At 41.2% G+C, this 27,789-nt stretch overlaps 1 protein-coding gene across 1 annotated transcript in view; it reads right to left on the bottom strand.

The window, feature by feature from the left end:
* Positions 1–1,322: 1,322 nt before the first annotated feature.
* VEGFD (vascular endothelial growth factor D) overlaps positions 1,323–27,789 on the bottom strand; it is a 30,306-nt gene continuing 3,839 nt past the window's right edge. Inside the window, exons 2-7 of the mRNA XM_084200953.1 lie at positions 13,834–14,044; positions 9,667–9,857; positions 7,103–7,251; positions 5,753–5,850; positions 3,150–3,345; positions 1,323–1,589 (exon numbers count right to left, since the gene is read on the bottom strand). Of these exons, the coding sequence (XP_084057079.1) occupies positions 1,463–1,589; positions 3,150–3,345; positions 5,753–5,850; positions 7,103–7,251; positions 9,667–9,857; positions 13,834–14,044 (972 nt within the window). The 3' untranslated portion in view covers positions 1,323–1,462. The remainder of the gene's footprint in view (positions 1,590–3,149; positions 3,346–5,752; positions 5,851–7,102; positions 7,252–9,666; positions 9,858–13,833; positions 14,045–27,789) is intronic.

Genomic DNA, 27,789 nt, shown 5'->3' with positions numbered 1-27,789 from the left:
ACTGTGCTGCTCGGTTAAGGATCCCAGGGCAGCTCACAGAGCAGCACAAACAGCCTGCAGGTATGTTTGCATACCTAGGTCCCAGCTGGCTTAGGAAACACTGTCAACACTCAGGATCAAATCCTAAATGCCTCACTTAGACTAAAGGCATGGTTAATTGTTTGGTGCTTTGTCAGCCATTCAATCAATCTTACCAGATTTGTCTCTAATTTTACTATAAAGCAATCTGGTTTTTCTATATGAATTTAAAAAAAAAATCTTAGTTGCACATCAGAAATCCATTTCCTGTTCCCTGTGTTGTGTCAAACGCTCCATCTCCATAGCATTTGTTTCATATACTCTATTCCCTTTGTTCACAGTGCAGTGTAGAATTGGAGAATTCAGCAACTGGGAAAAAAAAATCATGCAGATGTCAAAACTATCAATTCCAATTCAGGATTATTGCTCATAATATTTTCTCTGGAGTAGCTCACACCAGACTTCAGTGGCTCAGAAAATAGTCCTGCCCTTTTCTGATCTGTTACTCAGGCCTCACACTGGGGAGAGGAATTTCAGTGCAAAGGAGATATTTTCATTGCGTGGTAGGTTAAAAGGAAAACCATCTTCTAGTGAACAGTGCTTTTCCAAAAAATCACTGAAGAGTTAGTACTAGTGTGCTGTTATCCCCTTAGGAAGATTAACACACTACACCAGCAACAAATAAATAAATCACACATGCTGTCAGACAGACATGGGAAAAAAAGCTTATTTTTTACTGAAACTATTGGGTCAAGTGACCTTGTTTCAACCTGGGCTTGGGCAGGAGCCAGTCCCTGTGGAACAAATGTAAGAAAATTGTACTTGAAATGGCTTTGGGGTTTTTCTTATTTTCTTTTTGTTGGGCTGATTTTTAAAAATAACAGAGAAAAATCAAATCCACTCGAATAACTGATGTATTTATTTTCTTATATACACTTAAATATGGCACATCTGACAGTAGTTGTACAATAAACACAAAATGATAATCAAAGCTGAACAGTAGATCAAATAACTCAGTGCTCAACCTATTAGAAGCCAAATCCTGTACACTGAATTTCTGAAGAAAGTTTTACCCAGGAGCTGCATTAGCTAAGGATTCAGAGGCTAAGATTATCAAGTCTCAATTTCTGAACGACTGGCTGGAGACTGTGACTCTATTTCCAATACACAGTTTCATCTTCCATAATGTAACATTGAACTGATACTTTCCAATCTTTCTTCCATGCAGACAGAAATTCATCAGCTGTTGTTACCTCTTAGAGAACAATTAGCAATGATGTCCCAGAGGATTCACTTGCAGTTAGTGATTACTCTAATAAATAAATGCAGACTGGATTAATTCTTCTGCTATTAATGTGGAAGATGTTCATGTTTACTATTGTTTGAAAGTCAGTGACAGCTACTTTGCAAAGCAGTGGATTTTCAAAGAATAGGGGAAGCTCAGTCAAGGAGTTTCTCTGCTTTGGGACCCATGAGAACCTCTCTTCTCCTTTGGACAACGACAATGCCTGGAACACACTGGTTTGGCAGTTGGGCATGTTCTGGGTTGGGATGGACATCTGTCTTCACAACTGTTTGATTAAGGAGAAAGAACACAAAAGAGGAAAGCATTTTAATATAAAAATTCTTCACTGTCCCATTCCTCAAATTTTTTGTCATTGAATACTGCAATGCTTCCTACACACTGTTTGGGAAAGTGTTGACACCCTACAGCAGAGGGAGACGAGAATTTGCAGCCTCACAGTTTCTGTCTACAGCAACATGTCTTGCAGTGGTCCATTTGTCCAGATTTACAACTTAAGTGATGCTTTCCTTTCTTGAGACCAGCGAAGTCCTGAGGGTTGGCACTGGAAAGTGCTGCCCTTGGACTCTGCAAAGTAGCTGATCTCACTTCATGATTCAGCTTTGCTCCTGCAGAAATACTGCATGGAAGTCTGGCATTAAGGTCCTGTGTCCAGATTACAGGAGTTTCTAGAAGCCAAATTCATGTAAACAAATTATTACATTGCTCCTCTCCTATCTGTCTGAAACACACAAATAACCCAATTCTTTCATGCTCATTTTTAGCTCTGCTAATTGTTTTATCTATTTTTATACTTTATATTTTGTGTTTGTCCACGTTTTCAAAGCTGAACCTGAAGATGCAAATGCTAATTCTTGCACAGTATCTTCCCTGTGAATAAACCTATGAAGTCACTGGGAGTGAACCCTGTGGGTGACCACTCAGTGAGCTACAGCTCTGCCAAGGTACCCAGGGAAACTGGATGCTGACTATCCTTATATAAACTTTGGGACTAAGCTACTGCATGCTCCTGGGCCTCTACACAGGACCAAAGCTTTCTGAAAAATTAAAAAAAAAAAACTAATCCAGGAAAACAGGTGTTTTAAGAGGGCATTTTCTATCTGAGATTTTACACAGAAACCTCAAAACTAATAATACAAAGAGATTAGGGAAATTCATGAAGTATAGTAGCCCCAAAACCATTTTCCTGCTTCTCCGTGGAGTCACAGCTGGTTGAGTAGATTTATATGTGTACAAAATTGCATTAGGTTTAGAAAATTACTTGCTCTGAGGACAAACTGGATAAGGAATGTGCTGTGTGCTCTGTGTGCAAATTTAGGGAGCCTTTGTCCCTAACCATCCATGAGATAGATTGCCTTCAGCTGGTGCAGAGAACAGCTGGAACAGGATAGGTTCTGCCTACCTACAAGTATCTGCATCTCATTGCAAAAACCAATATCAGTTGTAGTACAGTTTTAATCATCATTCCTAAAGATTAGCAAAAAAAAAAAAAAGGTACTAAGTATTGACACTTGAATAGAAGCCTGTTCCAGATTTCTTAAAAATTCAAACAAACCTTAGATTCCTTTTATACAGTAAGTATTGTAAATATAATATATAATATATATTATTATTATTATTATTATTATTATTATTATTATTACTACTACTACTACTACTACTATGATTATCAGTAGTGATGGTGGTAGTAGTAGTAGTAGTAGTAGTAGTAGTATCTCCTTAACTTCAGCAAGGTATTTCATCCCAAGTGGACCTCCCAGCCAATTAAGCCCTTGCATCTCTAATTCAGCTCTTGCAGTGTAGACCCTGCATGGCAAGGATCACTTACCTGCAGGTTTCAGCATGAAATATCTTGTGTTTTAGAGCACAGCTCTCCTGGCTCTCCCTACACAAATAGCAGCTGCAGTTCTCTTTACTTTGAAAGAAATCAGTGGGACACTTATGTCTACAGATGCATTCACAATTTTCTTCGTCAAATTCCATATGTTGTCCACACATAGCCAGCTCGGCAAGAGGAGGGAGTCCTGCAATAATACATACATCCTTTAGCAGTAAGCTTTACAGGACTAAATCCTGCTTTTGAAGAGACTCTGTATGTTCTACATTCATTAGGACTCACACTTGTACCTTCTGATAAATTCTAGACTTCACAATTTCTGTTGCCACTTCCTGTGCAGAAAAGTATTTGAGAGGATTGCACTGATTATTTCACTTTATTCTAATACTGCTATTTCTTGTGGGTTGAACTTGGCACAAAAATATTTTGGGTGATGTATATTGCAAAAGCCTAGTGTTATGCTTTGGAATGCACAAATATTTACTGGACAGCAAGTTTTAAAAGATAATCTCAAAAAGGATTTAGTCTATATCCATGACAAAAAGGCACATCCATGCAAACTACCTCACCCACCACATGTGTACTTCACTAGACAGTCACTGCAGAAATTTTTAAGCAGTAATGCTATGTCTACTAGAGGGCAAGCTGGCCTAGCACTTCAACAAGGAGCACATTCATATTTGTCAAAGATGAAAGAAAATACTTCATTTCAGAAGAAAAGCCAGAACAGCCAAGGGAACTCACTGTCTAATATCTCCCCTGAAAATGCACATCTGGAATACAATATGAAGCTAATCCTAGGAAAAAGGGAACACATTTTGTGAAAGCTTTATTAAAATGCAAGCAGCACATCCCTGATTAAAGGTCATGGCATATAAGGTGTCATGGGAAGGTAATTTCCTGTAGCTGTACAATTAGCTCTTGGATATAACCTATGGAATGTGAAATGTAACCTGCACCTCTGCCATCTGATCCCTGATCTCAGTGGCCAGCAAAGGCTTGCACCTTACTTGAAAGAAACTTTCATTATTATTTACTTAATGATGAAAAACCAGTATCTCAACAGAATAAAACCTAAGGCCTATTGAAAGCAAGGAGGGAGTCTGCCCAAAATTCTTGGAAGGCAAACCCTTTCCTTTGGATGATAAAACCTGGCATGTGTGGTGTTGAGTGTTTCGATCTCACTTTGTTTCAACATCAAAGACAGATTTTAAGTTATTTTGTCCCAGCCACTTGCCAAACACAATGTACTTCAGAGAATGATATTTTTTCTGAGGAAGTATTGAGTGTATGTCAGAAAAGGCCATAATTACACAAGCCACAGATTTTAATGCTCCGAGCTGACTATACAAAAGACTCTGAGTTAAGAGGGCTCTGGCTATTCTCAGTCCTTCAGACTCAGTCTAAAATAGAGTACTAATCTTTTCTGGACTGAAAAGTCTAACTTGTGTTTGACTGCCTAACCAGATGGTCAGAGGATCTTATCCAGAGTGAGAAAAGTTGCAACAGAAACCCCTATACAAATTATTTCTTGCTTATTAACATTAGGAGACTGCAATCAGTAGACCAGTTTATGAGGTTATTTAGCTTTATTTTAGTTTGCTAGTCTAGGAATTGCTCGCCAGATTGATTTATTGTTGCCTTGAGTGGTTTATTCTTTCTCTTGCTGAATGTAGCTTAAAGCACAGAGGCAAGGTTTCCTTCTGTCTCTTTCCTCTAGTGCTATGATTGTGTTATTTTGACCAATAAAATTTCCCGAGAAAAACAATTTTTAGAAACTTTACATAGGATTTGGAGAAAATTTTATTTCTTTTAATATTTATTGTTAATAAGTATGTTTAGACTTACACAATTACCACCCAGAATATTTCCTGCAATTTTCTTTGACAAATTAAAATTTTACTGGAGAAACAGAGGAAGAAAGGAAGTTACTATTCTTAAAGGAGGTTGCTATTCTTCTACAAATTTTATCCTCTTCCATTTCCTTCCACAGAGCTGAAGAAGTATACATACATACTCCTGAGTATGTAGGGTATATCAGTTTGAAAGATTCCTAAATAACTTAAGATTATCATTAAAAGTGCTCAAATATTTTGAAAGGTTGTATAACTTTTTGCACTGACTACAGCTAATGTGCGGGACTGGTTTCATAATCTTATTGCTTATTAATTCTTTTCTTAAGAACTAAAAATACAATAATAATAATAAAAAATAGTACCTGCCCCATGCAATGTATTCTAGGGCATTTTTTCCTACAGTTAAGAAGATTTTCTAATGCCTCTCATAGAATTTAAGGCACATGTGAAATAAAAATTTGTACAGGATGCCTACTTCACAAAATCTTATAAATACTTTCCTATGTCCTACTCAGGTTGCTGGTACAGAGAGAGTAAAACATCCAAGCAAAAAAACATGAGGTGGGGGCACATATGTGTGTTTATTTTCAGGTGAGTTCCCACACCATAATCAAAGTCTATCTAGGGATGTGGAATAACTTTAACTCTCTCAATGTAAAAAACTTGAGAAGACCAGAATGAGAGACAAAGACCTTGGTGGGAGTATGCAAAAGTGTCTCTTTGTCATTCCATCTTTACCTTCTCGTCTGTTGGAGTGCTGTGTGTCTATGACACATTCACATTTGTCACTATCCCAGATCCATCCATTATGGCAGAATTTGTTGGCAAAGGGGCATCTAGAAGAAAAAGAAATTAAGATAGGAATTCAAAAAAGATAATTAGGGGCATAAGAGTAGCCATTTGGCAAAATGAGCTACTGGTGTGCTGGGTCTGCCTCCTGTCCCACGTGAAGCCCTGGCATCCCAGTGTGCATTACTGCTGCAAACAGAAGCAATGGGGTCTGGGTGGTCCTGATGACAGGGGAGAGCTCTCTGGCTCCCAGTGACACAGGAAGGAAGTTTAGTACCTATTTCAGATTACAGCCTTAGGAAAAAGCTACAGTTTTGCAGCTCCACTTTCCATAAAACAGCTATACCCCAGGCAGGGTGGTCTTTGTCCTGCAGTATTCATGTTGTGTAACTTTACTGAATTTTGCCTTGCTGCCAGAAGGTTCAGGTCCAGTTTAATTTGCCCATGCTCATGGATGCACAGGGGTCTATTTCAATGTCAGAGGAACAGATTGACTTTCAGGCCCTTTGCTCTGGGAGGGAAACTCACAAACTGAAAAAGACTCTGTGTTTGTCAAGGAAGAGGATTCAGAGTGGCCAGCAGGCTGAGGGAGGGCTGGAGTGGCTTTGCTGAAATGCCACCTCTCACCACCCCAATGTCCAACTCAAGGGCAGTGATGGGGATAAGCAGAATGCAGGGCTTGACAGAGATTTTTGAGCTGCCTTCGAGTGAGTCTCTCAAGCTATTTGAGTTTCTAAAGTCTTTGTTTATTTGTGTGGCCTTTTCTCACCAGGAGTACTAGAATTTTATGCCACATTTTGGAGTGAGATGTGAGGTCACTTTTCTCTCATCCATGAGCCCGACAGACGCAAACCAAGACTGGATCAAAAAGTGAAAAGCCAAGATTCACACTGATTCTGACCCAATATGCCATAAAGTGTGGCAGAGGGCTTTAGCCTGAGCACAGAACTCAGTGTGCCCTGGCTAAATAATGCACGAGCAGAGCTGCTGTGTCAGGCTGAAAACATCTATGCACACATTCTCAAATAGCTCCAGTGGTGCATAGTGCCAATATGAGCACTTTGAGCTCCTGCTCAAGAACCTCAATATCTTGGTGACCCCAGATGCTGCTGAACTGGCCATCAGTTTGTTGAATTCTGATGACCATTCACTTAAAATTGACATGGTTTGGGTGAACTTTCTAACCAAGTTATTCAGAAAAACAATAGGGATAACAGAAAGAGAATGGACTAGTATAACATGCAGATCAGGACAAAACAATTTCAATGTGTGTAGAAGTTTGCAAATGAGGGAACTTACCCATCTTCCTCTGGGTACTGGACAGATCTTCGTATGATGGTGTACTGCTGGCGCTGGGTGGTTGATGTACACTTACAGGCTGTGTGATTGGCAATTTTGATGGGCACAGGCTCAGGAACACTTGTCAAGGGAACCGAGATCTCAAAGAGCTAGATGGCACAAATAACATTTATTTTTCAGTTTCCATTCTGCAGGTAATAATTAGTCATTAATAGTAATTAGTAATTAATAATGAGAATTTTAAAGAAAAATCTTGTATTCCTTTCCACCATTTTCTCTACCCTTGCTCTTATCTAGAGATAGTTACCATAAATCTAAATGAGCAGAAGTGCACTGGGGGTTTTGAAGAGTAAGCAATGTTCATCAAGCTAGGAACTTGTCAAAATGGGAATCGTAGTGCTGTATTACAGCTATTAAACACCCAAGACTACTCTAAATTATTTGCAAGCAAACACAAAAACTCTTTTGGATGCTAGGGCCAAATGGGAAAGAGGTAGGTGTTGAGAACTTTGTTTTTGGTTGTACCATCAGTTGAGTCTCTACTACTTACAGAAACCTATTTAACTGTCCTTGGGTATAATCACAGTATGCATCTTTAGGGACCTAACTTGACCCCCACAGCTTCCTCAGAGAGGGAAGAAACAGGAGTAAATAGAGAAAAGTTGATTCTGCTTCAGCTGGGTTTCTGCAGGGAACCATGCTGGAACTGTCTCTCTGTTGACTACAGCAGGAGCTGAAGGAGCAAAGCAGCCTGCTTTCAGTGCACCCAAAATGTTGAGTGATCTCTGAGTAGGCATGAGGAGGCTCTGGTCCCTTGGGCAGTTCAGTGTAGGAGCTGTTGAAAGGATCCACACTCCCTCTGCCCCTCAAACCAGCTTCCTTCCCATGGAAAGCAAAGCACTGGGCACATCTTGGTGTGCCAGCATGCCTAGGCTTAAAGCTGCACCCACCTGCAGGGACTGAGTATTCCTAAGCAGTCTGCTTAGGCATTAAAACTTATGTGTTGCAGTGTCTAACTTTAGGTGGCATCAATATCCTCCAGTTGATATTTTACACCAAGGAAAAAAATCTTCTCACTAATATGGGAATATGGAAATATGGAAAGAATTCCATTAGATTAATAAATCTGAACTGATGGTGGTGTATCCAGAAATGGAACTTAGCTGGGGACTTTTGAGGGAATGCTTATTTTGAGGGATGCTAAAGGAACGTTACACTTTGCAAAATTGCAGTTTTTCAACAAACTTATGAACTGCTGCTCAAAAAACACAGAAATAAATAAATACTTCCTAGCCTGACCTAGCTCCCTGAGCTGATCAGATGTCTTTTGTGTGTGGCCAACAGCTCATAACAGCTTTCTCCTTCTGGTGTGGAATGAAAGCAACTAATGAGCATTGACGCAAGAAGGACAGGCCCTGATTTATTTTACTCCAGCTATATTCCAGTACGACCAGACACAGTGGAATTACATTCCAACAAACACAAAATAAATACAGAAGTGAATTGGACCTGTTCCCCATAAGGGCTTCAATTTTCTTTTTGAAACAATTGCCCTTGATCTTTATAATGATTTAAATAAAGGGCTTTTTCCTAAGTAGAAGTTCATTTATTACGCCAAGTGAAATGGGAATGCACAAGATGAAGGTTTATCAAAGAGGACTGGTGTCCTGTGCTTCATCTGTGGGCATGAATCATAGAGTCATTGAAAGGCTTGGTTAGAAGGGACCTTAAAGATCTGTTCCAACCCCTTACCCCCGTCCCATGGGCAGGGGTACCACCCACTAGACCAGATTGCTGATGAACAATGGATGGTTTCAGCCACAGAGTGGATTGAAAGTCCTAAACTTGGAGCTCTGCTCAGTCACCCACTGAGCAAGATATCTCTGTACATAGCCTCTAGTGGGAGTCTACAGAAAGAAGCTGTCTGGCTGCTCTATGCTCAGTTTTTGGGACTGGTCATTAAAACTTGGGAATGGCCTGTTGGACTTATTTAGTAATTGACTACTGGTTTGTGCCTCTCTTTCCCTAAGAGGTGTGTGAATTGGGACATTCAGATCCTGAGGAATGCTAATTAAGAGCATCTGGTCTCTCCTGATGAATATGTCTCCTTTTTTAGCTTGCAAAATTGCACATCCAAAATTATTAGCCAGCCTTCTCGGCACGGATGATAATGTTGAAATGCAGCGACCCAACACAACAAAATTTCCTGGGCTTAAACCTTGGATACAGAGGATTCCCAGGAGACAATGCTCTCAAGGGGTCCCCAGTCCAATATATTAAAGAAGGATATAACTTCTGATCATCATGAGCCTGCAGTCACTTTCTCAGGACCTGATTTTCCATCTCTGCACATATATAAACAATTTTTAATAATGCAACATGAATGTAAAATGCTATTGCACACTCCTGCATTTACTCCACATGGATAAAGAATTAATTCTTCTGTTTGTTATGATAGTGCAGACAGATCTTTCATAACAGGATCTCAGAAACCAAACATCCTCCTTCCCCTCCCTCTTTGGTGAGCCAGGGTAAAAAGAAAACAGATGAATAGCCTCATTTACCGTTTTTGACACGTAAGTTGTACTTGTATTCATGCAGCTGAGACTCTCCTCGTTGCAGCAGCCTCCACATCTGAACACATTCACACAGGGAGGCTTGAAAAATTTGTTGGTTGTTGTACCCAGCTCTTTGGCAACTTCCACACAGGTTTCCCTTGGCACACACTGAGTCTTTTGCCATTCTTCATCTATGACTGGAGAAAACAGCATTTTTATGAACAATCATGGCAAAGTTAAACCTCTTGATTAGTGAAGCAGAAGCATTATATAAATAAAAATGAACTTCTGGCAAGCCTTTTGCACTTACTTGGATCAATTTGCACTTATTTGGATCAATCTAAGGACCAGAGGGAATCTGAGTGCAGAATTATCCCAGTAACTTACACCAGCTGCACTGGCAGAGAGGTTGTTGCATTTATCTGCCTTTAGCTTTCAATGCAAATGACCAAAATCTCTGTTGATTCCAGCAGATCAGGTAGAGCTGCATTGATTTCCCTTAGCTGAGAGTCCCCAGCTCCACAGTGTCTGTCTGACCAAGCTGCCCCACACCCTGTTCCCCTTTGCTCCAGGGTAGCCCTCCTTCCTTATTGTCACTTTATCCTCTCTGTGTGTACCCCACCACAGACTCAGCAGGGCCTGGGCCTTGGTGCAAATCACATTAATGATTACCAGATTTTGGTCAGAGGGTTTGAGTCCTCCTGGTGGATGTCAGCCAGAGAGCACAGTTCCCAAAATGCCCAGTGAAATCCAAGACAAACAGCCTCACACCTCAGTACCACCAGGGGGTTCGAGCTGAATAACAGCAACATGAATTCAAGTGTGAGTCGTCTATTCAGAACACCATGGCATCTTCCAGATTCTGAATTGCTGTAGACTAGTAGACTAGGCTTGGCTGATTTGTCAAATTCTGACTGTGAGAAGGAATAGTGCATTAACTGCCTGAGACAGACAGAGAAAAAGTGACATTTACCTAATAAATATAATAGAGTCTTGAGTTTTCTCAAGAGGTGGCTCTCCTTTTTTTGTCTTTTGCTTACTTGATTCAAGTTATGGAATTGCTCACGAGTCATCAATGCTTATGTTTAAATTCTTCTTAAAATGATGAAAAACATTTTTCTTCTTTAGCCCTTACATCAGGCTTGTGAAAGATGAAAAGCAACTTTTAAACTATTTAAAAAATGCTCTCTCTTCCAGTGCAGTCCACCTCCCTACTATTGTAAAAGCAGTTCCTACATTTACAGTGAAGTTCTGAGAAAAAAGAAATCTTGGAATACTTTTAACCTACAAGCTATACCTTGCCTTCAGGAGAAGATCTGTTTTTCTCATTCCTGACTTTCCTTTTGTTATTTTTAACTTTTTCTTCAACTGACTTTGTATATTTAAATAATTTTGTTTATTCCTGAAAAGTCCTTCAACATGGTTGATTTGCTCCATTTTTCAGTCACACAGAGAGTACAAGAAATAAGAGTTTGATGTCTGAATTGTGAAGAAGAGGCATAAATTAAGAGAAGAAAAGTAATAGAATTTTCTAGAGTAATGTTAGTTCTATCAAAACACCAATCTAATGCTAATATTAAATAGAAAATAAAGTGTTTGCCAAACTCATTAATGTATGTGCATGTATTCACTTCAGATGTCACTTCAATGAGCATAAGCAGCGATGACCTTTCCAGCTGCACACATCCTCACTTTATTAACCACTTCTTTAGCAGAAGGGCTGCTACAGGAACTGGCTGCCGAGCAACTGAGTGTCACATCTTGTTCATCTTGTCATTTCTGACAAGATGGTCATTTCTGAGACCAAGCACAGAGCAGTTTCTGAGAAATTTGTCTGTGATACAGTCTCCAGCTTGAAAGTGCTGCAGTCCTCAGTGACTGAGCAGCTCAGGGGAGACTGTGGTTACATGAAGTGACACAAACTTTCAGTGAATTCATTGTTAAAGCTTTAGAAAGAAGGAACAAAGTCCTGAATTTTCCCCTGATGGAATTTGGAGTGCTGTGGAAGATACTCTAGTGAAACAATGATAAGTCTTGACCCAGCCTACTCATCAAAACATTTTATTAAAACAAAACAGATGCACTTGGCAGAAAGGTCACTGTTTAATGTCTGGAAAGGGTGCGGGAAAGAAATACATGTTTCTGGGCTTGTGTTTTTTTAAAGGAGCTTTAGTACCTTGAACATATTAATACATGAGAACAAAAGTACTTGCTGTCCTAGGATAATTCCACTTTGAATGGAAGACTGGCCAGCCCCAATGGGCTTTTTTTAACTTGAATTTTAGTGCCTTGACTTTTATTGAGAAAGCTGACATCTCTGTGTCTGAGTTTACACTTTCAAAGGGAAAATAGCTAGCAACTTAATAGCTGTTCCAAGCAGAAAATTTTATCAATATGACCATAGTGAAACAGAACCACAGAACAGTTTAGTTGGGAAGAGACCTTAAAGGTCATCTAATTCCAACCCCTCTGCTGTGGGCAGGAACCCCTTCCTCTAAACAAGGATGCTCAGTACTCAATCCAGCCAGGGACACTTCCAGGAATGTGTCTTCCGCAGCTTCTCTGGGCAACCTGCTCCAGTGTCTTCCTAATCTCTAATCTAAATTTACCCTCCCTAAGCTTCACTACATACCCTTGGGAAAAGTCCCTCTCCAGTTGTCTTGCAGCTCCCTCTTAGATACTGGAAGGCTGCAATTAGATCTCCATGGAGCCTCCTCTTCTCCAGGCTGAACAGCCCCAACTCTCTTAGCCTGACTTCATAGGAGAGGTGCTCCAGTCCTGTGACCGTCTCAAATAATTCACAGCACACTAAATGTCGTAGTGACCTTATTATCTGAACATTATTTACCTTATAAATATTGAGTTACACTATTCTGCCATTGAAAAATGCCCATTTCAATGTTCCCTGCCTCGGTAACATTTAATAACATTTCCTTCTGTCATGCTGTTTTGACAAAAGGGATGTTTTAGTTTTGCAGAAATGTTGGTGTTCACTAAATGAGCAACAGTGAGTAGAGGATTACACCACTTGACTCTGGGTACTCCTAATAACTCTATGGATTTTTAACGTTTTTGAGTAGAATTACAATGGTATGTAAGCAAAATGTTTATCACTATTAAAAGCTCTCTTAATTGTTCTTCATGTGTGTATTTGTTTTAACTTTTTTTCTGTACAAAATTTCAGTGAGAAGCGTAAAACCATGCCTGTGATATGAAAATCCTCTTCAGACAGGCACTTGGACACACATTTCTGTATTGTGGCTCAGAGAAGCAATTTAAGGCCTTTGTTCAGACATAATTTAGCTGAGTAATGGTGTGTGAATGTGGCTGGGGTTGTTGTAAAAGTGGTATTGGAACAGGATCAGTAATATCTGATTTCCCAAAAGGAAAGTGATATGATAATATCACAGCAGGATAAAGACAACAAAGATTATCTCAGTCTGTCCTTCATTAGGCTACAGTTTAGCTTTGCTGTAGGATGTCCATTTGCTGGACCAAAATATAGTAACTGATCCTTTGTTTTTTCATCCATAAATATGTAATACCTCTTGAGCATCACAGCTGCAAGGAGCAATATTCATACTTGCTCCAGATGGAAGGAGTAGGTTGTGATTCTCCACTTTTAGTTTCTGGTTGGTTGCCTTGAGGTCTTCTTTTCTCTGGAGAAACTTTCTCAAACAGATCAAGGTTAGGGCAATGCCTTCTTTCTCTCAATTCTCACACAGACACTGCTGCTGGTGCAGTGCCTTGTATCAGAGCACACCTAATAAAAAAGGGGATTTCCATGCCTGCAGTAAAGTTTATTCATTTCTGCCTGCAAGCAAGTTCTGAGGTGTAGCACAATGCTGCTCTCCAGCCCCTCATCCAGTAATTCTGACCTGGTTTTTGTACATTGACTTCTCTTTCTTTTGTGCACTGACAAATCCCTGAAGAGTACATCTTCCCTTTGGAGAGTGTGCAGAGAAAATAAGCCTGATTTGGCCACAGAACAGGGAGGTGTACTCAGGCTATGGTCTGTCACTTTTTCATACAAACTAATTGTTCAGAAATGCCCTGTTGTTTCTAGTATGGGTATCTTCTAGGAAATCCCTTCCCTCCTTCACAGTTTACTGCACAAGAATCAGGGAGGGGCCTTGAAGCTGAGCTCAGACTTGGCCACAAACCTGCACCTACCTTTCAGTGTGTCAATATCATAGAAAGCAGCAGCAAATCTGGTAGAGCGATGTGAAGCAGAGCGGGAGTCTAGGTTGGCCAGGCTCTTCAGCTTTAGCCTGCATTTCCACAGCTTCCAGTCCTCAGAGTGAGTGATGTGAAGCAGCTCTTCCAGGCTGGATGCTCTCCTGATCTGCTGTTCTGACCGCTCCAGTGCTGACAGAGATGTCCTCTGGAAGGAAAGGGGGAGGTCAGAAAGGCAGCACTGTACAGCCTGTCCCCAGTGCAGCACGTGGAGCACTTGTACCAAAGGGCAGCACGTTACTGAGGACATCCAGGTGTGCCTGGGAAAACAGCAGCACACAGAGCTGTCCCAGGCTTTGAGAGTGCCCAGCACCAGGCTTACCTGCAGGATTTGTGCCCACATAGATTGGGAAGGGGAGATGCCCACTTCTGCACCCTCTGTATCACAGCCCTCACAACTCTTTGACAAACGCAGACTTCACTGTGTCCCAGGTAGACACTGCTCACATCACTGCACAGTCGTGCCAGAGTGAACCCCAGGTCACCCTACAGGTAACCTGGCTCAGTTCAGCTGGTGAGCCCAGCCCATGTGCCTCTGCAGCAAGCCACCTCAGGTGCCAAAACTGGTTCCAGCCCAGAGACACCACTGCAGGGTCAGGTGAGACAGCCGGAAGCTGCACAAAGTACAAGGACCCATCCGTATGGCAAGCAAGCACATCATCCAACAGCTGCAAAGTGCAGGATGCATCTGCCATCTCCCATTGTGACTACACTTGGGTCCTGCCCATGTCCAGCCTCAGAGCTGTGGCTGTGCAGTAGCATTAGCACAGTCATTGCATTTTCTACCCATGTGATGTTCATGACCACTCTGCTTCCATTGGAGAAAGCTCCCTACAAAGACCTGTACCATCAGTTTGAAGTTATTATTCACTTTAAAAATAGCTTTTTAACACTTCACATTGCTCAGCATCCTGTAACAATGGTGCTTTCTTTGGCTGCTGCTTTCTGACAGCTGTGTTTGTGCCTTTATCAAGGCACTGAGTATTTATTTCCACTGACTCACCAGATCTACTGAAAACAATCTCCAACACAAGTAAGAGGTTATCTTTGTAAATGTCTATGTTGCACTGGGCTGGGGCTCTCTCAGCTGTACTCTCTGGTCATACAGTGAACTGTATTTTTTGACTTGCAAACAAAGGGCTGCAGGGCCAGCTGTCATAAATAAAATTCCATCTCTTTAAAGCAAAGCTGCAGTACAAGAGGCTGTCAATGAGGTGTGCAGCAGACAGCAGTCTGAGCCAGTAGCAAGCGAGTGCTCTGTGTAGGGCTGGGGAAGGAGTGAGGGAAAGGGCCACCTACAACAGGAAGATTTTTAGATGAGATCTGAAATCCAAGCACTGAGTGCATCTGTTACTTGTTATAAAGACATCTGTGGCATTTAGTTTGCAACAGTACAGATGTTAGCCCGTACACATGGGCCAAGTTAATTTTTGGGTAATTACCTTTCACTGACCGAAAATTCCTTAAGTAGTTAACTCAAAAAAAGTTGTTTGCTCTCCTTTTATGCCTGTACAGAACATTATATTATTCTTTAGCAAGTTGCCATATTTCATTATAGAGATGGCTGCTTCATAGGTGAATGATTTCTCATGCATTTCATATGTGGTAAAAACTAGAAACCCCATCTCAATACTTATGAACAAATAGCTCAGAAGGAATGTGAATACTTAGCACCAGTAACTGAATTTCTAGACAGTTTTGCAAACAAGATACCCAGAATTTTGCTGATCCATGAAAGCTGAAATTGAGCTTGAGGTCAATGCGTCAAGACTTATTTGTTCTAAGAACCACAGCTTATGTTCCCATTCACTCCCATTCACAAACTGTCTCCTTGGTCTTGCAAAACATGCAAGTGTAGGACCAGAACTGGTATGGCAATGGGACCAAAGACATCAAAACTGAACTCTATTAAGCATTAACTTTTTTCCTCTCTCTTTGCGGTACAAAAGAATGTTCTAGCTGAATCAGCATCCAACACTTCTAAACTAGACTTAATTTACAGAGAACCTGTAAAACGAGATGATAGCATTCTGGAACTTGGAAGATATAGCCCTGCACTTCTTGTAAGAGTCAGCAGTTTGGGATGACTAGCTTCTCAATTTCCCTTACTCCTGTATCAAGAGGTTTTATTAATCATAGAATTGTTAAGGTTGGAAAAGACCTCTAAGATCATCAAGTCCAACCATCAACCCAACACCACCACTGTGTTCACCACTAAACCACGACCTGATTATTAGATGAGCAAAATATGAGCTTGCCTAAGCTATTCAGCCCTGAAGTCAATCTGCTGCCCCTTCTCTCATTGTTTCCTAACACCTATCCAAACTCTGCAGCTTGATGGGATTGCCTGTTGCCTACCATGATAACACAAGAATAATTAGAATAATTGTATTCCTGCTTCTTATATTTGACTTCTTCCCAGAGGGAACACGTTTCACAGCTGACTTTTTAACTTCTTCACAGGATTCCCTATCCAGTACAGAATTTCCTGGCACTCTTTCCCATAACAATAGCACTACAGAGATAAAGTATGGTCTTTGCCTATGAGCATTCTGATACTAGGCAAGATGGTGAGCTGAAGGCACTGCTGGTGTCTAAGAGAGGTCTGAATGTCTAGTAGTTATAGGATTTTACAGTGGGGACATCTATTTTGCTTGTGAGCTGGTTGCCCTGAGCTCCTTCTGTAGCAAAGACAGAGAAATATAGACACTTTAGAGCATGATTCATTCGAAATCACACTGAAAGTCCTTTTTTTCTGGATGACCAGCAAGGCCAGGCTTACCAGATCACAAGAGGTATCAGTGTGGTAGATGTTTGGTCAAACATATCTCAACACAGTTATCTGGGGTATAAAACATCTGAAGAGAAACACCAAATTTTGTTCCAATCTTGCTAAGTGTCAAAACAGGAACAGTGAACAGCCCCTTATGTGTTTCTTTTGATTTATTTGAGACTACTACAATGCTCTTATCTAAAACCTTGTTCTAAATGCTTGCTAGATAAGCCACTAGAAAGACATCCTCATTGTAACACATATTGACACAGAGGTGGCTGCCCACAAACTAAAAGCATTCAAAAGTAAAAGCTTAAAAAATGAGCAGTGCAGAAGATGCATCAGCTCCATCAGCAGGACAGAGTCTTACAGCCTGAACTGCTTCTGCTGGCCATCCTCTTCCTACAGCAAAGCTGCACCAAATAGATCATTGTCATGAAATCTTTCCAAAGCTTTCCTTTCTGGTCATACTATTTTGAAAAGGACAGCACCAAATAAAAACACAGAACCTCTTACAGTCTCAGATAATGCCATGGATGAAGTGCCATAAGGCACCACACAGGTTTGGTGGCTTCTTTCATTTACTGCTGTTTCATTTCAAGCTCTGTTTACATACAGACATACTCTGGCTGACTGAAAAGACCTGCTTAGAAGAGTGCAGCTTTGGGCAGAAATGTGAATAAATCTTTCAAAATATGAAACTGGAGGAGAGTGTTAGATTCAACAGAGTCCCAAACTTTCCTGTCATTTGATTTAGGACTTTATGCCCTCTCACTTTGATAGCAAGTGGAAAACAGTTAAAACTAGCATTTGAACAGGAGGGAAGCTCTTCACTCAGCCACAGAGCAGAGGAAAGATACATAGATGTCAGACTGACATTTCACTGACATTTCTGGGAGATCCAGCTCCTCACAAAAAGCAGAAGAGGAACAGAACCATTGACTGCCACCCCTGACTGCAGCCATCTGCACATGCTGTTTCCCACTTTGCAGATATCCCTACCTTCCTTTTTCAGTCTTTCCCTGATGACTGCATTCCTTCTTTCCAGGTTCCCTTCCCATTCTCCACTCTGCTCTCAACATCTTGAACTGCTTGGATCCAACTGTGCTTTTATGTTATTTATTTTCACTACTTTCCCCATATTCTTCTAGGTGGGAGTCTAGTGAAACCTATCTCAGGCTGAGCTGCTCAGCCTCCTGGTCCAGAGGAACATCAAATTTTTTTCCATTCCATGCCCCCATCCAACTTTCCTTCACATTGACACAGATTTTAGTAGTCAGCTGAGGTGAGCTGTCACCATTGTGGAAGTTGTTGGTTGTAATGTTGCAACCAAGATGTGGAACAGAACTTCACTGCACTTGGTATGGTACACATAGGGAGCAAAATCATGAACTCCAGCCCCAGAAACCTTAAAATAAGCATTAATAGTTGAGAGAAAAACAAATTAGACAAGGGGTCTTTGGGAAAGGACCAGGGCAATGTCATTTCCATGCTCCCAAAATGAAAAGATTACCTGTGGAGCCATATCACTGGAAAGCTCCAGAAGTCCTAAACTTTCTGTACCCATCAATGTACAGCCCATAGTCCACCAGAGACATAATGCTATTCCCTGTGAGAAATATTTGAGTAGAATTTATCAATAACAAATATCAAAGTAGCAGGTTTAAGTAGTTCATTCTTATCTCCTCAGCTTTCTGCTGTAATTTTTCTAAGTATCTTATCAAAAAACAGATACCATACCCTGAAATAAAAACCAGATTCCTAATTTACTGAAGTCACATGTTTTTCAAAACACTGACCTCACATATGTTCCAAAATTACTCTTAAATTCAAAGAGGAATATCTGTTTTCCTCTATTTTGGCTATGAACAATCATCAGGAAATGATAACGCAAGTTAGCATTGTGATTTTTGGATAATTACAACTCTTGTCCTTCCAAAAGAAACCATAATGGGCTATCTATCTTCTTCCCAATAATCTCAGATGCCAGAAAAACCCTAAAAGTAATCAGCACTGGAAAGGAACAAGAGAAAAAGCAGTGATACATTCAGTGGCCTTTCCCACCTTGGGCACTGACTAAAATCAGCCACTGAGTTCATTTCCCCACTGATTTATGCTAGTCCAAAGTTTGGTTTATGCATCATGTCATACAAATGCACAATCCCACAGACAGCCTGCCCTCTTCAAACTGGGCTCTTTCCTGAGTGTTAGTATTGACCATACCCTACCAGGGGCTGCAGCTCTCCTCTTTGCATCTCTTCTCCACCCTTGACAAGCTCCTAGATTTCCAGCTTAGGAAAAATAAACCAAAATTATGTCTAAGAAAGCAAGCAGAACACACCTTTGCAGAACTCCTTTTTTTTCTTTTTTTTTTTCCCTTGGCATGTGCTGCTCTCTTCAGCAGCATTAATGATGTGTTTCAAGACCTCCTGGAGGTATTTTGAGCAACAGAGGAAAGATGTGGAGTACAACAGTAAAAAAAAGGCCTGCTAAGGTACTAAATGTTTTTGAGGATCTATAGCATAAAAACAAATGAGGTTGTATTTAAGAAAACAGATGCATGAATGATCTGCATTGATGCAGATGAATAATACTTTGTGTGCATGGGAAGGTAAAAATAAAAATTGATAGAAATTTATATTTTTCTCAGTCTGCCTGCATTTCACTCTGTACTCAAGCATGCTCCCAGACCCAGGAAATATATCCTGAAAACTTTACACATGATTACTTTCCTGAAGCCCCAGCCTCACAGTCTTTCTCTACAGTAGGACATAAACCTCTGCTTAAAGCTAAACACGTGTAAGAATTCTTCTGATAAGGAATGTTTTTCTGAGTTAGGGTCACAGACACTGTCATGGCAAGTGCTGCATGAATACCAATGGAAATTTTCAGCATTACCACTGGGGGCAGGACAAATGACTAAGGAACCTCTCGATAACCTTGCACTGCTTTATGATCCATCCTCCCAGCAGCTACGCAATAGAAAGAAGGTAGCAGATCTTGCCTGCAAAAGCAGATTGCAGCTGCATAACACAGTGATGATTCTCTTAATGCCATTGTATCAAAACTTGGCCAAACAGGCTTTAGATAAGGTCAGAGTAAAGCTATCAAAATTAACCAGTCTGGGGGGTGGAAGTTTTGTCTCAAAATGAGGGCACCTGAACACAAAGAGTCCTGGCAGCATGTGAGGACATTTAGAACCTTTATGCCAGCATTGTGTGCTTTATGCAGCTGTGGCAACTGCATTCAGTCAAGAGAAGTTATGTAGAAGACAAAGACTTGATGCAATCAGAAGGTGCCATCTCCCTGTTCCAGTGCTGCCTGAAGGTTAATCTCAGAACTAGATTCAAACCAGTTCAAATACTAGGTGGATGATTCATCACCACAAGAAAATACCAAGGAATTTTTCTTTTATGTAGGCTACACCTGAAATCAACCTCATTTTCTCTTCCATGATGCATTCCCCAAGGTGATTTTACCACAGTGTGTAAACTGATTATAGTTGCAGGCTCATCTTGTGGAGGTAGAGTGCCCAAAGCTCCCTGCCACCCCACAATTATTAAAAAAAAAAAAAATCTGAATCCAAGATTCTATTCACCCGACTGAATATGAACTATTTATCTGAGACTCCTCCCATGGATAGTGGAGAAATATAGGAGAAAAATGTTCACTGGGTGAACATTCATCCCATCCTAAAGCCTGTTGAATTAGCTGTGCCTCCTAAATGCCTCTTCCTCTCCGCTGATGCTGAAGGATGAATTAACAGATCACCAGCTCAGCTGTAGTGAGGAGACCTGTATCCCACTCAGCTGAGAGTAATCAAATGAGATTAAATAACCTCTCCCAATCTAAAGCACAAGCAATTTATGAGCTACACAAACACAACCATCCAGGAAGTGCAACTGAAGGACCTGGGACTGGCTGCAGGCCAGCACTGGCAGAAAAAAGCACTCCATTCCCTGCCTCAGCTGCTCAGCCATGCTGTGGCCAAGGAACTGCAAGGGAGTTCCCATAGAAAAGTTTGGTTCTCTCTTGGCAGGGAAATGCCAAGCAGCTCCTGCCATTATGACACCAACACAAAGAGCTGCATTTTCCTGGTGAGAATGACAAGCTTGTGTGGAGTTTTTGCAGTAAGAAGAACTCTTTTGAGGGTTTTTATCATTATGAGTAGTGTTTTTAGCATTATTGTGTCTGCTATCAGTTTGGAGTCAGGTAAAAACGTGAAATGAATTGATGACACCTAACATGGTGTCTGTAGCCAAGGCAAAATATACAAGAAAAGAGAGGAAGGCACTGATCCAAAGGGAGATATTGCAGGGGATATCGCTCAGAGTGACGAGCAGGGATTTTTAGGTAGCAGGGGCTCAACCATTGCCGAATTTTATCGTAACAAATATTGTCTATAATACAGCATATTTTATCCTTGGGGTGCTGCATAACAGGTAATAAAATAGTGAGAGAATCTTCTGCAGTTTGAAAATATGAGGCTTGGAGGAGTGACTTACTGCCCTATCAACAAGCAACTGCAGCACCCCATAAATATCTATCATGAGGCATCTAACTCTGCCACATGTCTGACGCATATTAGCATGCAGTAATTTCATCATCACTTTGTATTTCATTTCCAAGGAGAGAAAGAGCGTTTGCTTTTCAACAGCTTCAGTAAAATCATACTTTTGATTCTCTGTCAGCTATGAACTTCTGATATATGAAGTTGCATCCCTGGCTATATTCCCTCTGGAAGCATCATTGTACATTATTAGTGCACAAATAAGCTATTTTTAATTATAGTGAACATGACCATAGAGAGACAAAACAATTTGATATTTTGACTTCCTACTAAAATTATTCTCTGAAACATAATGGGCTTGTCATGGGATTTTTAAATGGCTATTACAGTCTTTGTTATCTCAGAAGCATGGATGAAATTTCAGAAGCATGCAGTACTTCACCTTCAAAATATTGTAAACAAATACTCAAATCTCTTCTAAAAATGTTTCATCTCTCTCAGTGCACTGCCTTGTCCAGACTGAACATTCATTTGATCATCACAGTTACAACATTAATAACCTGAAGAGGAGTTCTGTTTATAGTGGGGACAAGTTTGGGCCCTGTGAGACAAATTTCCAGCTGTCACTTTTTAAAAAGGGTTTTTTCTCCAGTGAGAGCTGTATTGAAGGCATACAGCTATATTGTCCAAGTATATAGCAAAAAAATACACAAAAGGATAGAACTTCTTCCCTGAAAAACTCAAGGACTGAAGAACAAGCACAGGAAAATTTCTCTTCCCACAATCTGTGCAAAACCTCTCTGCAGTCTGCCTAGAGAGTTAGAGAGGGTGGCCTTGGCTGTGCATCCTCTCAGGAAAGGATGGCTGTGATCACAGCACTCCATCCTGAAGTCCTGTGTGCCATGGCTGTGGAAGAGAAACTGCACAGAGCCCTGGCCTGTAAGAAGAGCAGTGTAGAGCTCTACACTGAGCCAGAGCACATGAAGAAGGACTGACAGATATGTCACTTGTGGGTTTGGGAAGAACAAGGAATGGTCAAATTTACGGTCTGGCCAGGTGTTGTATGAGGTGGCAGAGGGCTGACAGGGGGACACTGACCTGAGACTGTCCCATTTCTCACTGATAACATCTGGGATGTTTGAGGGCCTCTTCTGCTAAAACCCTGCCAGCACATCATCTCACTGAGACACAACACCAGAGGAGGAGGAAGCTCCACCTCATGTTCAGTGAGGTAAAAAGCTTCCTCCAGACGCTCCTCCTTCAGAGTCTGTCTTCTTGGTCTCCAGTTTAACTTCCACTGAAGAAAGAGACCTGATTACCCATTTTCTAAACTTGGTGGTCAAGGTGATGATAAAACAGCTCCTACTTTAGTTGAAGATCATATGTTTTCGCAAGTAAATCATATTAACTGCTCTGGGCCTTCAAGAGAACAGCTGTTTTATATTTTGAATGGCCTTTTGAACTAGAATAGATCTTTTGTGGTGTTATGGCAAACAAATCAGACTTCTTGCACTTTAGTAGCATGCTTACATTATAAATCTCCTTGGAGATGAGGTATTTTGGTTGCTTTATTCCCGCTTGAATAAACGAAAATACTGAAAGCAAATAACCGAAAGCATCAGAACTGGACATGGTTTTGTGGAAGCATGAATCTCAGAATATTTAATATAATTTTTTTATATCCAAAGCTGAGACTGATAATTTTGTATCAAAGTACCTCTCAGAACTATATACTTTTAGCCAGTTAGGTCTTTACACCAAAATGAGGCACTTTTTTTTCAGCCAGTAAACATTTTGAATATCAGCTTTGTCGCTCTCATTAAACAGATGCTTCTTCCCACAGCCAGGTCTTTTGGCTCTCATAGGAAACATCCCCCAGTTGCGAATTTGAAGGTAACAGCATCCACTGTGCATCAGTTTGCTGTCAGTAATGGAACAGCTGGAGTGGTATATTGTGGCCGCATTTCTCTTCACAGAGAAAAGCAAGGCACAACTTCCCAAGGATATTTCTGGGATTCACCTTCTCTGAACCTCAGAGAAAGAAAAAACAATTTTTATCTCAATTTCTGCTCCTCTTGTTGTTCACAAGTGGAATGCATTATGGAAGATTGTTTACCTGAAGGGAATTAGTAATTGGATTCTGGTGTGAGTGCTGCGGTGCACTGACCAATTGAATCCTGTGTGTGTTGGCACTGTTGGCTGACAGTCACGAGATGCTGTGCAGTGGAGTTGAGCTGGGTGCTTGTGCAGATTCGCTTTAGATTCAGTGTAATGTAGTATAGAATAATATAGTATAATAAAGTAACCAATTAGCCTTCTGATATCTATGGAGTCAGATGCATCATTTCTCCCTGCCACAGGGGTCTCCTTGTTTCCGATAATGTACGAAAGAAAAGAGTTGGTCTGCTAAGGCAGGGATTTTCTTCCTCTTCAAGCCAAGTCAACTACATTGAGAGTTTACCTGTAGGTCCCTCCTACAGTGATCAGGCAAAGTACATTCATTTGGTAAGTGAAAAAACGCAGATGATCTGTCATAAATGTTCAGTGCGGTAACTCACTGATACATCCTAAATTCTGCTGACAGCTTTGGGAGTCTTGCAGTACATTTTCTGAGCTTCTGCTTATAAGCTTGTTCAGATGTCTTGCATTGCTGCAGATGGTGCTGCTCAAGACAGAGCTCAGCTAGAACATTATCACTTCATTGTACACCAAGTTAGGTGCTGGCCCAACACTTTGACAGGGTGCACAGATCAAAAATAGCATATTAAATGTGTTTACAAAGAGCATGTCCAGGCTGTAGTCACTGTCTCTTGATATTTGCCCATTCTTTGGAAGTCACTGGGGTTTGGAGAGTGAGTTTGGAACGGTTCAGTAACAGAGACCTGCATGAAATCAGATGACTATGTGTTCTTTTAATATTTGAAAATATTATTTAATGTGATGAAGGGTCCTTCAGTTAGTGCTTTCATTGGTTTTTGGGTTTTCCCCAAGACACTTTAATAAATGTTTTGGAGGAATGACTAGCCAATTGGACAGCTGGGTTACAAAATGTCACTCACAAAACAAAGCCATTGCCAGCACTGAATGAACTTATGTTACCCCAATCACACGCACACATTTTCCTGGAATTGTAGTTTTTCTTGAGTAATATTTCCCTAGCAATTCAGAAAAGTAACCTAACATGGTTTCTGAGTCATGCTGCTAATTAAAGTGAAAAGTTTTGCCTGTCTTTGTGGCACATTCTCTGTGTGCAAAGTGACATATGATATAGTAACATGATGCAACTTTTTTGCAATTCATGGTGACTCAAATAGAATTCCCTCCCCAGCTGCACTCGCACAGTGACCACAGCGCAGCCGGTGACCGTGAGCTGTCAGACCCAGCACAGCCTGATTCCCGGGAAGGCATGGCTCAGGCAATCCCATCCTGACGGTAAGCAAGGTGCTCCCTCCTTTCCAGACCCATTCACAGGCTGCCCACACTGGATTGCCACGTCCCACGAGTCCAGCTCCACGCTGTTCGTGCTCAGTACGACTTTTGGAAGCAGAAGGACCCTAGATGGCGTCCTACAACCAGCTGAGTGCTCACACACCTTAACTCACATTTGGGCAAAAACCATTAACAAATACTCAGCTGTCCTTCACAAAGGAAGGAAGCTGAATTTTTCTTAATGTGAGAAATCTAAGTTAGCCTGTGCAGCTGTTCTGCTGCTCATTGGTACAGAAGCCCATGTATCACTCTTTCGCCAGGATGTTAAAAAAAAAAATTCTCTTTGGTCTTCCCGCAGGCAAAGGGGGTCTGTGCAGCTGTAGTGGGGGCTCTGAGCACTTTGTTTGCATTCCTCAAATCCCAGCAAGATGCATGATGATTTGCAAAGCATGCTGGGGAGGTAGGAAGCAGGTGGAGAAGTAGATAAGGGAATGGCGCATAGTGAGAGGAATAAGAAATTTCTCAGGAATAAATGTTTCTGTAGGAAAGTTACCATATCAGATTTACTTCCCTGCAGCAGCATAGCTCAGGTCATTTTCCCCCCTTCAGCAATATGGTCTCAAAGCCAAGTCCAAGAAAGGGCAAAGGCCAGTTTTGTAACTGGACTTACTTGCCCTGAGAGAAAGGCCTAAAAGAATCACAGATCCCACCGTGTGAAAACTATAAAATGTAACATACAAGTTTTTTTAGTGGGAATTAAAATAAATGAGTTATCACCTACAACAACTGCACCTCATTTATTTTTCCCAAATGCCAGCATGGTGTCCCCAGGAGATAAGACACAAGTAAACCTTGTCTGGAATAGCAGCAGTATTGATCAGAATGAAAACTGCAGACACCATGCAGAGGTCTCACCAGCCAGAGTTTGCACCACTTTTTCTTTCCTGTTTTCAGGCAGATCTTTTCTCTGCTTGCCCCCTGTGGCAGCCTACACGGATACCACCACACCATTGGTTATAAACAAGACAAATGCCTGTGGGGAGAAAGCACCAGTAGACTGCAGGAACAGAAACAAGCAACACTTGCTGAGCCTGAGCTGATGGCTTCTTTTGGTTGCTTTCAGACCACTAACTACCACTAACTACCACTGCCCTCTGAACCTGCCTTCTTGCCTCCTCTTGGATTCACAGACTTTCAGATGTGAGCTACAACTGATGGCAAAGTTTAATTAGTGCTTAATTTCAAACAGCTGATAATTTAGTTTCTCAAATGCCACATCTGAATAATCTACACAGCCTGGCGTACTTTCCCAAGCTCTGCTCTATCCTCAGACATTAAAATCCTAGCTGAGATGGACTGGATTGGATCAGCAGCTGGGAGGGATTTGTTTGCTCTTTCTCATGAGCAAGAACTGTTCTTGATAAAGTAGCAGTGTGTTAGTAGTTGCCTTTCCAAATTGATAAGAGCCAAGGACGGATGCTCTGTGGCATGAAAACAATACAGGATTGTTCTGTTGGCCTTCATTGCACCTTGTCAAGACAGTAGCAGATAAGTCAGAACAAATTGGCTTTCCTCACAACTTCCCTGATAGCTTCTCCCTTCTGAAGGGAAAATACAAACAATCGTTTCTGAAGGAATGCTGTAAGTATATTTTCACACATTTTTGGCTCATTGTGCCTATCAGAGATGATAATCGCAGAGAATCAAAAGCAGCAGACAAAACTCAGAGAATGAAATACTTCTGAAAACCACAATCTCATAATATTTGTTTAGAAGTGTTTCCTGACTTTGAAAGGAAGCTGGATTTGAGGATGAAAAGCCCAGTTTTAACAGAGGAATTGTTCCCAATGACATTTCAAGTTGCTTTTTCTAGCAGTTGAGCACTTTGCTGGAATTTCAGGAGTTGCCTTGGAGGAAGAGATCCCATGGCACCAAGATTGTTAGAATCCAGCTGTTCTATAAACTGAGCAACATTTACAAGCAGATTGTAGAAAGCTGTGAAGATCTATCTGAAAACCAGTGTCACTTATAATTACAGAGACGAAAGCTTACAGCCAGCTCTGCTGCTCAGGTTTCCTCACAGAGCTCTGTTTCAGCTGTACAGACAGACAGACTGCAGCTGGCTCTCGCACAGGAGATGTAAAGAGCTTCCTGATTTCTTCTGCCCCTGGTGTGATGGCTCTCCAGTATTTCCATGCCTTCCCAAGGGCAAGGCGCTCTCCACTTAGGTGGTCCAGGGCCTCAGGAGGGTGGGGAAGTGCTGCTCCCCTCTGCCCAGAGGACAAGGACTATGTACCAGCTGTGTTTGGAGAGTGCCTTCCCGCTCTGGGCACTCCACAGGGACAGCAGGAGATAAAGAAGATCTTTTTGAGCAAGAGTGACCACTGGAGGCTTGAACAATGTTTAGTGCAGAAGTAGAAAAGTTTTAGCTGTGGAAAAGGAGCGCATGTAACAGAGCAGCTGTGTTTACCTCCCAGCTAAGCCCACCTGACCCCTTGGTCTTTTGATCAGAGAGCAGCTTTATAGTTCAGGGACAGTCCTCAGGCCTGTCCCCTGTGGGTTTCTCTCCAACAAAACCAAAGGTGGGTTCAACATGGGGAGAACACCTCTGCAAAAGGAAAAGGCTCTGAGTCGGTTAAACTTGGAAGTGACCAGTTGTTCCTTTCTCTTGCCTGTCCCCCAACGCTTTATTAATAAAGTGAAGCAGCAGAATTGAGAAGGAAAGCAATGAGATTTTAATTCTCCAAGATCAAAACTTCCCACCTCATTAGAGAGGCACTTTCGGTGTTGGAAGGCAGAAGCAGCTCTGATGGATTGTTGGCTTTTCTTGGCAAAAAATTTGCCTCAGCTCTGATGAATATAGGACATAGCTCTTCACATCTAATTTTAAAATTCTGGAAAAAGTAGTCTATGTCTGTTTCTGCTCTAGGAGAGGAAAAATTTGAGGGGGAGAGACAGAAAGAGAGACAGTGAAATTTGCGGTTCTCTAGCTGAGAGGTTCCAAAACGTAACAGACTGCCGGGACAAGAACTTCAATAAGGAATTTTTAAAGCATTTCCTGATAAAAAAAAAACTTAAAATAATAATTCTCAGTCTTCAGAAAACCCACGTGGAAATCTAATTCTTCCATGAGGACTTCATATATTAGGTTGGCATCCTGAACTGAGCCCCTGGAAGGCGA

The sequence above is a fragment of the Fringilla coelebs genome, assembly GCF_963513975.1.
Source record: "Fringilla coelebs genome assembly, chromosome: 2".
In the NCBI taxonomy this organism is placed as follows: domain Eukaryota; kingdom Metazoa; phylum Chordata; class Aves; order Passeriformes; family Fringillidae; genus Fringilla; species Fringilla coelebs.
The sequence above is the reverse complement of the archived record's forward strand: the minus strand, read 5'-3'. Positions and strand labels throughout refer to the sequence as shown.